The sequence below is a fragment of the Trichosurus vulpecula genome, chromosome 8, assembly GCF_011100635.1.
Source record: "Trichosurus vulpecula isolate mTriVul1 chromosome 8, mTriVul1.pri, whole genome shotgun sequence".
Lineage (NCBI taxonomy): Eukaryota > Metazoa > Chordata > Mammalia > Diprotodontia > Phalangeridae > Trichosurus > Trichosurus vulpecula.
Genome location: NC_050580.1, coordinates 138,527,350 through 138,539,559, shown reverse-complemented (window position 1 = coordinate 138,539,559; position 12,210 = coordinate 138,527,350). Strand labels below are relative to the sequence as shown.

At 37.1% G+C, this 12,210-nt stretch overlaps 1 protein-coding gene across 1 annotated transcript in view; it reads left to right on the top strand.

Annotated features, from left to right (window-relative positions):
- Positions 1-11,757, top strand: part of CERS3 (ceramide synthase 3) — an 85,688-nt gene extending 73,931 nt beyond the window's left edge. The window contains exon 11 of the mRNA XM_036736876.1: positions 8,773-11,757. Within this exon, the coding sequence (XP_036592771.1) occupies positions 8,773-8,895 (123 nt within the window). The 3' untranslated portion in view covers positions 8,896-11,757. The remainder of the gene's footprint in view (positions 1-8,772) is intronic.
- The last annotated feature ends 453 nt before the right edge of the window (positions 11,758-12,210 follow it).

Here is a 12,210-nt window from a genome sequence, read left to right as displayed (position 1 = left end):
TGTAGAGATTTTAATTAAACCTGTGAGAGTCAATGAGGTCAGCAAAGGAGAAAGTGGAAAGAAATAATAGTAGAAGGCCTAACTCAAAGCCCTAAGAGAACTCATGTGAAGAGAATAGGAGATTGATGATGGTTTAGCAAAGGACATTGAGAATCATGGATCCAATAGATAGGAAAAAAAAACAGAAGAGAGCAGCCACAGAAGCTAAATGAGGAAAAAGAGGGGCAGGAGGAGTGATTATCAATGTCAAAATGTACAAAGAGGGAGGGGACAAGAAGGGTGAGACCTGAATAAAAACTGTTGGATATACTGGTGGATTTATTGGTCAAGGGATCATTATAGCTATTTGGTAGCAGAACATAGATTAAAACTCTTATTTTCTAACTTTTGGGCGATTGCTTTTTTCCAGTATAATAATTGCTTCTTGGAGATGTGTATCCACTTACATCCTAGCAAATTTCAAGCCACCAGGGACTATCCAAGGATTAGCTTCTTTCTTTTTCACCAGTCTCATTTTATTAGTGTTCAGCCCTTGCCTAGGATTATATCATGGAGATCAGTTTCTAGGTCTAGAGAAATGAATTAATTTACAGCTATCATTCTAGGTAAGATTTCACTTCTTTATCCTAACTTGGGTTCTCTATATTTCTCTGCTCTCCTAAAATCTTGGGGAAAAAAAAAACAAAGCATAAGAGTAAGCCTTAGTGCAGTGCATGGAGCTGTAAGCCTGAATGTCAAGTGTGGCTCTTTTCTGAAAGTCTTCTGAGGGAGATCCCAATCAAAATCCAAGCTCACAGCATGTCAAGGAAAGGCTGCCTTTCTCTCTTCCCTTTTAACTGATGAAGTGCCAAGTTTATTCCTCATTGCTTACAATGAGACTTGTTTATTTTGAGACCCTTTCCATGTTGTTCAGGAAAAGAACAGTATTCTTAGAGAAGAGCCCCGGGAAGTTTATTTTCAGTGATTAAGCCAACAGAGTGTGTGCTTTGGTTTTTTTCAAGCTCTATACTGTTTGCATGGAAACCTAGTACACAAAAGAAGGTTTTCAGTTGCAAGTGCCCCCTCAAACTCTCCAGTGGAGGTCGTTTCAGTCTGCAGGGTATAAAGGGAAAATGTGATTCATATGGTCAAGGATGTCATCTTGGAAAAATGAGGTGTGAAGGAACAGCCTTCAAAGATCTCCTTAGTCTTCCTCTGTTTTTCTTTTTCTATTTAGAATTTGGGTTTAATAGAGATATGTGAGAACCATCCTCAATGTTAAGTGGTAGTGTACTGCTTTGGTCATGCATAGCATCCAAGTTCAATTTCTGTAATGTGTGTCTGTGCCTCTTAATCATTTCCATCACTTTTTGTCTGGCTGTTGCTTGTAAAATGAGACCAGATCTGTCATGATCATTCTCACTTCCTTAGGTTAACCATTATTCATCCAAATATCCTACTTATTGAATAACTGCACATAACTTCCATCACAAAGCAAAAAGAACATGGCTTTTTAGTAAAGTAGTTCTTCCATCTGAGGGAGGCATAATTTTTTGTTGTTTACACAGGACAAAAAGCAATTAGTAAACATTCAACTAATCTACGCTAGCAATACTACAGTTAGTCAATAAGTGTTTATTGGGAAAGCCAGAGCATACACTGTCTGAAATAATGTATAAATTTTATCATATCAAGTGAAAGGACTTCCCTCTAAAATTGCAATAGGAAGCAAGACCAGAGAACCCTAATTCTGCCACTTGGTTGTTGTGCATCTACCAGTCTGTCCTTTAAGTTTCTGAGATACGATGTTTTAAGAGGTGTGGTTAACTAGTACTAATAACACCTCACTTATATATTGGTTAGATTTCTTTTGACAGCCTCAATTATTGAGACTGTAGTTACAAATAGCCAAAAATAGGAGAAAATTAATTAATGGAAGAAACTTCTGAGCAGTAAGGAAAACAGCACAAAGACTATGGATTTTACTCCATAAAAGAGTACAATCAGCTGAGTATAAAATTAAGATCATTGATTTAACAAGCCTGATTAGATAATCAATCAGCAATCTTCAATGTATTTTGTGGACAGTAGTTTAGAAGGACCAAATGTGAAGTAAACTGCTAGAAATAAGAACATTTACAACAGGGAGAAATGAGGGACAAACAGGGAGGCACAGCAACATAAAAATTATCAGCCAGAAAAGCAAAGTGACCTGGAGCCAACTGAGTGTGGGCACAAACAACATTATACAGCTAGTGTACTTGCCTCAGATCATCCTTAAATGTGAGCACAGTAAAATGACTGATGTCATTTACCAATTGAGTCTTTGAGGAAGAGGTTGAATTGTGTTCAATATGCTGTATGTAAAGCAGGGAAATATAATTGTACAATACATCTTTGAAAAATTAACATTGGAAGTAAAAAAAATGTTTCAATGCTTAAAAGTATAAGCTTCACTTATGTGGAAGATTCATTCCTCTGTCAAGAAACACTTTAATTCTCCTATTGACAGGCTTTGCTGTAATTGGAAAACATTATTGAGATAGTTTAATATTTAAAATCCCAGAAACATCAACAGCAATTTTAGCAATACAATTTCTATATAATACATACATGATTATTGGAAATTACACATGCTTCATCATCTTTAGGGCAAATAAATACTTTAACCAAATAATAATTTTGTATTTGAGATTGACTGTATGTTTCAGTGGAAAATAAAATCCTGTGCATTACCAAAAGTTAGGATTAAAAATTAGATTAGGAATAAGGAAACATTGCTGACATGACACTAAGTAATTCTTCTCTTGTAGAGTCTCAGGTATTTTTTTTCAATTATAAGTTTGAATTGTTAAAGCAAATCACAGGGAGGAAATGGTATACAAAACAGCATGACACAAAATAGGGTTTCAGTCAGGGCTGAAAGTTACAATCTTCATTAAAATACCTTACTTGACACATTGAATATATTCCTGAAAAGCTGTCATACTTTTTCAAAACCAATAATGGTCCCAGAGAAGAGATAATGACACCTACTCCCCTCCTTTTGGCACAGAGGCAAGAACTAGGAGAGTAGAATGTTGCCTTCACTGTTAGACATGGAGACTGGATCATTTACTACTACTCAACTTTTTTTTTTGTTTAAGGAAGTATTCAGTTTGGTGGGTGTGGGAGTGGGGCAGTGAGAGATTGAATACCCAGAAATGACAGTAATATTAAAAACAAAATGCATCAATAAAATTTGTTTAAAAAGATGTCAGCTTTGTATCCTAACCTCCTCTTCATTTCCAGTCACCAAAATGAGTGGATTATTTCTTCAAAAGACAGTGTCTTTCCATTCAATCCCATCCTTCCCATTCTCCCTGCTTTATGTCTAGTTCAGGTCTTAACTTTGCAATAGGTTCTTACTTCATTCCTTGATTCCAGTGTCTCCTCAATCAATCAACTAGCACTTTTTAAGGATCTTATCTACTATGACCTAGTCATTAAGCTAGGTTCTGGAAATGCAAGGAGAAAGTATGAAACAATTGCTACTCACAAAAAACTTATATTTTTATGGAGGAAATGACAAATAAATAGATAAGTATGTGTAGCATAAATATAAAGTGAATAAGTATAATGTACTTTGAGAGGTCCATGGCACTAGCAGTTGGGAAGAATCAGGAAAGGCTTCATGCAGAATATGGTGCTTGAGCTGCATCTTAAGGAAAGAGAATAATTCTGTGAGGTAAAGCGGAAGAGCAGCATTCTAGGCATGTGGGACTGCCCACCCAAAAGAATGGAGATAAGAAATGGAGTGTATGAGGAAACAGAGAGAAAATTTCAGTTTGGCTGGATTTCTCTTTCTGTGTGTGTATGTGTGTGTGTGTATGTGTGTGTTTATGGGGGAAACAGTAATGTCCAATGAGTCTAGAAAGTTAGGTTGTGACAGGCTTTTAAGAACCAAACAGAGGAGTTTATATTTGATCCTGGGGCAATAGGAAATTGCTGAAATTTGATTAAGTAAGTCGTGTCGTCTTACTTACATCTGCACTTAAGAAAATTACTTTGGCAGCGGTATAGGGGATAGATTGGAGTGGTGAGATGCTTGAGCCAGGGAGACAAACTTAGAGGCTATTGCAATACTCTGGGTGAGAGGGATGATGGCCTGAACTAAAGTGGTAGCTATGTGAATAGAAAGAAGGGGTCAAATGTGAAAGATGTCATGGAGATAGAAACAGTAAGACCTGGCAACTAATTGCCTATGAGGTAGACTGAGAAGTTGAGGGTACAGACCTGGGAGGCTAAAAGGATAGTGACGAGTTCAACAGAAATAGAGAAGTTTGGAAAAGGGGAGAAAAAAGATAATTAGTTCAGTTTTGGACATATTAAGTTTCAGATATCTCAGGTACATTCACTTTGAAATAAAAGTATGTAATTGGTGATGTAGACTGAAGTTCAAGAGTGAAACTGGGTTTTAACATATTCATCTGTGAGTCATCTGCATAGAGTTGATAGTTAAACTCATAGGAGTTGATGAGATTACCAAAACAAAGAATGTAGAGTGAGAAGAGGACCCAGGACAGAGTCTTGGGGAACACAGACAGTTAGGTAATATGATTTGGATGATGAACCAATGAAAGAGCTAAGAAGGAACAGTGAGATAGAAGAATTAGGAGCAAGTTGTGTCATGAAACCCTAGAAAGGACAGATGATCTAGGAGGAAAGGGTGGTCAGTAGTGTCAAATGAAGCAGATAGGTCAAGAAGGATGAACACTGAGAAGAGACCATAAATTTTGGCAATTAATACAGTTTTTGTTGAGTGATGAGTCTGGAAGCCAGATTGCAAAGAGTTGAGGAGTAAAAGAAAAAAAATTGGGGTAGTAAGTAAAGATAGGTTTTCCAAGAAGTTTGACTGCAAAAGGAAGGAGAGATGTTATGACAATAGCCTGAAGGGGATGGTAGAGCCTAATTAGGGCTTTCTTAAAAATTAATTAATTTATTTTTAGTTTTCAACATTCACTTCCATAAGATTTTGAGTTTCAAATTTTCTCCTCCTCCCTCCCCTCTCCTCCCCACTCTCCAAGACAGTGTGCAATCTGATATAGGCTCTACATATTTTCACATTAGTCATGATGTAAAGAAGAATTAGAACTAATGGGAGGAGCCACAAGAAAGAAGAAACAAAACAAAACAACAAAAGAAAACAAGAGCAAATAGTATTTTTCCATCCATATTCAGACTCCAAAATTCTTTCACTGGATGTGGATAGTATTTTCCATCATGAATCTTTTGGAGTTGTCTTGGATCCTAGCATTACTAAGAAGAGCTAAGTCTGTCAAAGTCAGTCATCACATAATGTAGTTATTACTGTAAAGGTTCTGCTCATTTCACTCAGCATCAGTTCATATAAGTCTTTACAGGTTTTTCTGAAGTCTGCTTGCTCATCATTTCTTATAGCACACTAGTATTCCATTACATTCATATACCACAACTTCTTCAGCCATTCCCCAATAGATGGACATCCCCTCAATTTCTAATTCTTTGCCACCACGAAAAGGGCTAATATAAATATTTTTGTATTTGTGGGCTAATTAGGGATTTTAATAAATGGAAGAAGTAGACGTGTTTGTAGAAAGTACAGAAAGGACAAATGGATAAGGAGAGGTTGAAGATTCTTCCAGAGTGAGGATAATTGACTATACAATCTGCTGGGGAAGCGAAAGGGGTCAGGATCAAGTGTATTGCAGGGGTTCTGGCCATCAGCAAGGAGAAGGGCCACTTTTTCAGAGATTTGGGGAAAGGAGATAAGGAAGAAGAAGAAGGAGAGGATGTCAAAGAGTTCTGAGACAAAGAGAATGGGAAAAGAGAGTTCATATCAGAGGTCCTCAATTTTCTCACTAAAGTAAAAGTCAAGGTCCTCAGCTAAGAGAGAGTGGAAGGAAGATGGATGGGGGAGGGGGTCCTCGAGGAGTGAAGATAAAAGTTTGAAATAATTTCTGTGGGGAGTGAAATAGGGAATCCATTAGGGAATAATTGTTGGGTTGCCTTGCTTCAATGAGGGCCCAGTTGAAGCTGAATAACATGAATTTGTGATATATCCAGTTAGCATGGTTTTGAGACTTCCACCAGCTGTGTTTAACAGTTCTTGAGGAGGAACAGAGAATGTGAATTGTGGGCATAATTCAAGGCTGAGACTTGGCAAGAGATAAATACTGGTAGGATGGGGTGGGGTAAGGGATTTGAAAATGAGGTACATTATAGAGTTGCAATGTCTAGCCACTGGGTTGAGATTGGAGTGGGAAGAAAATGAAGTCGAAGCAGGAGTAATGGCCTAAGAAAATACTGAACAGTGGAGAGGTTGGAAGTCTTAGTTGGAGTAAAGATAGATTTAGGGGGGATGAAACATAAGGAGAAATGGAATGGTAGGTGTTTATGATGAGAAAAGAGAATGTTAGAGTTTTAAACTAAGGAAATGGAATACTTGTGAGTAAAAGTAAGATCTAGAATATACGTATGGCTGATACGGGGTGAAGAATTTAGGCATGGGATTTAAGGGGACTGAGGACTTGGGAGATAATGCTGTTTGAAAGGTGTATCTATGTGAATAAGGATAAGAATAAGCATAAGGATAGATATTGGGGAGTAGAAGGTGGTGGAAGACTGATCTAGGGTTCAACATACTATACTGTCATGATAATTTAGCTTGTCTGGAAATTTTTGTTTGAGTGAACTTCGAAGGAGGAAAGGTTACTTACTGAGTGATGGAGGTAAATGGAGATTTTGGAAGTGACGGTGGAGTGAAAGTAGTATTACAACTCCATCTCTGTGACCAGGGTGTTTTTATTGTTATTGTTGGAGACAGTGTTAGAGAAGATACATCTCTCACTGGATAAGATAGCTGGGGATCCAGTGTTTTGGAGGTGGAGCCAGATCACAGTGAAGGCTAGTAGACGTAAGGAGTATGAGAAAAAGAAGTGCAGGAGAAAGAGATGTTTGTTCACTGTGGAACAGGAATTACAGAGGGAACAGTGGAAGGAGTGAGTAATGTTAAAGTGGGACCTGGGGTAAAGCAAGGTTGAAGAGGACAGTTTACTCTGTGGCTGGTAATTGATTAAAAGAAAGGGAGAGAAACAAGAGGATCTATAGAGTTTGTAGTGGTTGACAGACAAATAGTAAAGCTCATAGGCTCCATGGAGTGTTACTATCCTATGGCCAGTAGAGTAGAGAAAGATAAGTACAACCAGGAGTGGGGCAGAAAGTAGCAGAAAATAGGGTATGTGATTAGAAAAAGAATCTTTTGACCAGGTGACCCCTTGATTGACAACTCCCTTCATCGCCGCCCCCCCCCCCAAAAAAAAAAGCTTTCCCTGTCTCTTGGCTACTGAAAACAATTGCCTCAAAGTTGATTGATTTCCTTAGAATTTCTGTTAGGACAGTTCGAGCTGTGATATTCCCTTAAAGAAAGCAGCTAGTGGGAAAGCTACAGCTTATAGATTTCCTGGAGATCTAGCCTGATATTCTGTAGGATGTAAGGTGTGGCTAGGCTGCACTCACTCCTTTAAAAGGATAATCTTCCTGTGTTTTGTTGATAGGCTTTCCCTGTAGGAGCCTGGGGTGAAAGTGGCCATTCCCTTATCTTAAGCCTTGAGGTAATGGCTAGAGGGTTGGATTTGTAGAGAGGGAACTAGATTCAAATGCTATCTCTGCCATTTGCTCTCTGAGTGACCTTAGGCAAGTCGTTTACTCTTTCTGAGCCTCCATTTATTCATCTATAAAATGAGGGAGTTGGACTAAATAATCTTTTAGCTTTCTGGTTCAAAATTGATGATCTTTTGAACTCCCATAGAATCTATTTTTATATGACTCATATGGCATTTGTTTTATTCTGTTTTGTACTAAAGTTATTTGTGTGCACATGATTTCCCCATCTAGATTGTCAGATACACAGAGACAAAGATATAGAATCGCATCTTTCAGTTTATCCCCTATAGCAGTTATATCAAAATTTGATCATAGTAGATGCTTAGTAACTACTTAGTAAACAAATGAAATAAGTTGTTAGAAAATAAGTATTTTTATAAATTGAATATTTTCCCAATCACTTACATTACAATTTGGGAGCTATTTCACTTTCATTTTGTTGATCTTCAGAATAATTTAGCCTTTAAGTTTTGCTGTCCTTTAACTTCTTTGAAATGCTAAGAAAACTTGAATGCACTGGGGAATTCTACATAAAGGAAACCTATGCTAAGGTCTTTTATACTGTATCCCTAATGCAGTGTTTCTTAACCAAAGATCCCAGAGAGGTTCGTGGATAGATTTCAGGGCCTCTGTGAACTTGGATGGGAATACACACACACACACACACACACACACACACACACACACACACACACACATATATACATACATGCATGTATATATGTACATATATCTTTACTTATATTAAACTCTAAATGAAACTTTAATATTTCTTTCAGTTTTTTAAAAACATAATTCTGAGCAGGGGTTCCTGAAAAGGCCTAGTGTATCTGTTTTTTATTTTTAGAATTTCATAAATTTCATCTTCTTAAAGAGAGGTACTTCTTCAATCCAATAATAGGATCGCCATATTCATTAAAGCTATTTTTTGAGCATGTCAGATCTTGGTTCACCAAGTCGTAGAGGTTTCAATCTGTGTTGTGGAGGTTGTCCCCAAACATATTACAACACAGATCCTTGAAGTATTGAAATATTCATTACAGCATGTTCAGTGCTTCATGACATATCGAAGGTCATTTGCTCATAGTGCATTCTTTTACTTTTGTCTAGGAGATTGGGGATGAAAGGAGTGATGATGAAGAAGAGTCTGCTGAAGAAGATGAACCAGAGTGTTTGAAGAATGGTCTTGGGGCAGGCAGGAATCCGGTTCCCAATGGTCAGCCTGGTCATTAGGTCTGAGCCACATAGTCCCTCATGTAGTGCTGTCTGATTCTTGTGGGGGGCATCTAACTCAAAATGCTGCATAGAACTGAGAATCACAGGCTCTTCTGAACCATGAATGGACTTATTGCTGCTTACAAGGCTTTGTGAAGAGCCCATTTCCCCAGTGTGCCTCCTTCCTACCCCACCAAAATTTTTGCTTAAGGAAAATTTATCAATGGGCAGGTCATCTTGAGGTTTTGTTCTTTTAATGTTTAAATTGGTGTGTGAAACATTATCTAATTATTTTACAATATTTAAGGTTTCAGTTAGGCAAGGATTTTAAAAGTTTCTCCAGAGAAAGGCTTAAATTATAATTACGTTAATCTTACATTTCAGATATTTTGATTTTTAGAAATCTCTCATTCTTTTATCCCCTTACTTCCAGAACCTGACTGGTACTTACCTATGGCTTTGGAAGTGTTAATAGGGTTTCTTCACATAAGGTTTAGTCATAGCAAGAAGAGACTTGGAGCATTGTTCAGTGTCCATGATAATTCCACACCTTTTGAAAGACACAGTTCAGCTTCTATTTAGTCAGTCATCTGAGGCAGGTTGAAAAGGAATTTCCTTCTAATGGCAATAGTGTCAAGTGAACTCATATGGTTTTCCTTCCGGTGTCACAGATAGCCATTAAACACTCTGCTTTCTGGGGTTTTTTGGAGTATCTTTATCTTGGCTTCATATTGGACTCCATGCAGGAATTTTGTACTAAAGTGTTTTATTTAGTTATAAAGCACATAAAAGTATGAGCAACTGGAAGAGTAGGAGAGGGGAAACTTCTGGCTGGAACCTGATTTTACCAAAATGGAACAAAGGTACCCAAATTCCCTAGTGTAGATGCATCCCTGATTTGCCACCATCAGGACAGAAGTCAGAGTATCTAAGGGGAAGAGAAGTAGGAGAACTGAGGATAAACATGAGGAAGGATGAGAATTCTAGTATGGTCCTAGCTGGTATCATTTGTCCCACCTCCTTTTCTTTTAGGTTTTATTTCCTAGTGGTATTTAGTTCTTTCTGACTGTTATGAGTTCTTAATGTCAGGGCATTTACAGGAGTATCACTAGGAAACTACCTGCCTAACAGATACTAGAGGTGTCATTGAACACATTGGATCTCTTTTGATCTATAGCCTGTGGGTCTGTTAGTCAACAGCAGCAGTTCCTTGTTTCATTCTGTGATTCAGTCTTCCATGGAGTGTTCTATACACATCTAGTTTGTGGATAGCCAGCAGTCACCTGTCAACCATTAAAGAAAGGGAAGACTTCCTTTCCTGTTTTTGCCCTCCCATTCTCAAAATACACTATGCAGTTGGGCAAATATATCAAAATGGAATGGTCAAAAGAAGTCACTGGAAATGGAACCCACATGCTAAACTGCCTCATCTGCATTAGGGAGGGAAAATCAAAATACTAATATTTCTTTTAAAAAAAACTTAAAACATTGGAAATAATATGGAGAAGGCTGCAAATCCTAGACATAAATGAGATAAGCCAAGGTATTAGTGAGCTTATTGGAAGATTGAATGGATATTCTGCAGGATATATTGTTACGGAAGGGGAAATTGCAAAAGGTATGGGAGTCATTTTTGCAGTATAGAGTATTGATGAGTTTCTTGGTGCTAGAACAATGAGCTATCTTTCTTAATGAGAATTTCATTCAATCCAACATGTATTTATTAGTGCAAAGCACACAAAGACAAAATGTAGAGTTCCTTTTCTCAGACAGCTTTCATTCTACTGCAATTGCCTGGAAAATTCATGTATGGCATCCTATTGCCTTCAGACAAGTTCCTTGGAGATTCATTTGTATGATGTAAAACCATTCTTGGATTTGCTGGTAACTGAAACTTTACTTATAAGAGACTTTTTTCTGACCAGAATTCATTTTTTCCTTCAACTGCTTTAATTTTGTTTGCGTGTGCCAGTTGGTACTTTTACCATCTCCCTTTGATGAATGGCCTAGCAAACTCTAGCCACAGAACAAAGCGAAGGTGGCAAGTAAGATTGTAGAGGCTAGATAACCATTTCCATAAGGACAACAGTGTCATCCTGAAATGTGAAGGACATTGAAAAACCTCTGAAGACATTTCTGAACTTTCTAAATCAAAAATATGAAAAGGAACAAAACTACTTCAGACCAGAACAAAGACCTTAAAAACTTTATGCCCAAAGAAATATTTTTGTGGAATGAGATCATCAAAGAAGATAGCCCAACAAAGAAGATATCATCTTCCATCATAACATTTGCTTCTATGTACATAATAGCATTTGTAAGATATGTGATATATATGCAAATGTATATGCATAGAGAGAGACAGATATAGAAAAATTCACAAATACTTCCTCATGATTTTAATGGGAATGGGGGAGAAACACTAATGTCCTACTTTAATGTCTCCATTTGGGTAACTAATTCTTCTAGACCTCTTTTGCCTTGTCATTGTACATAACATGTGCTTACTTCTAGTAAAATGTCTTCCCAAACATAATTTGTGCATGATGACCAACCTTACTTTTCTAGTTTAAAAATTAAACTACAAATTTGAAAAGGAAATTGTGCTAGTAAGTAGTTTGTGGTTTTTTTTCTCATTTTTATGTAGATGGTAATTGGGATACTGACATCATCTAATGCTGACATCCCATTAGCTACAGAGAGCATTGTGTTACTTTAAAGGGAAGTTTTCATTTTTTGTGATTGATTTTAAAGATAACAAGTTTCTATGGGGAAAAATACATAGGACCATACAAAAACAAGAGGCCGTAAGTAATGCAAACCCTACTGTCAAGAATTATTGTTCTAATGTTAGAGAATATCTTATAATAAAATAAGGACAAAAATATTTCTGCCTCTTTGTGATGATTCAACAAATTCAACATCCCCAGATGATTGATACATTCTGCAAAGAACTACATTAGCTGGTTTCCTATTAACAGCTACTCTCTAAAATAAGTGGATGCAGGGCTCTACTACTATTGCTAATAGTAGTAATGATAATAATAGCTGACTTTATATAGCATTTTAAAGTTTACAAAACCTTTTACATATATTCTCCTTTCATTCTCACAACAACCCTGTGCAGTAGGTCCTATTAGTACACAACTATGTGATGGTTTAAAATAGCGTTGTCCCTTATTTTACAAATGAGCTCATTTTGCCTTACCACACTTTAAGATTACTGTCTCTTAGTTCCTAAATACAATGATCTTGTCTCAGTCTTTATCTTTCTTGGCCTCTTTGTAGCGTTTGACACTGTGGAGGACTGCTCTTTGCTGGTTCTCCAACCTG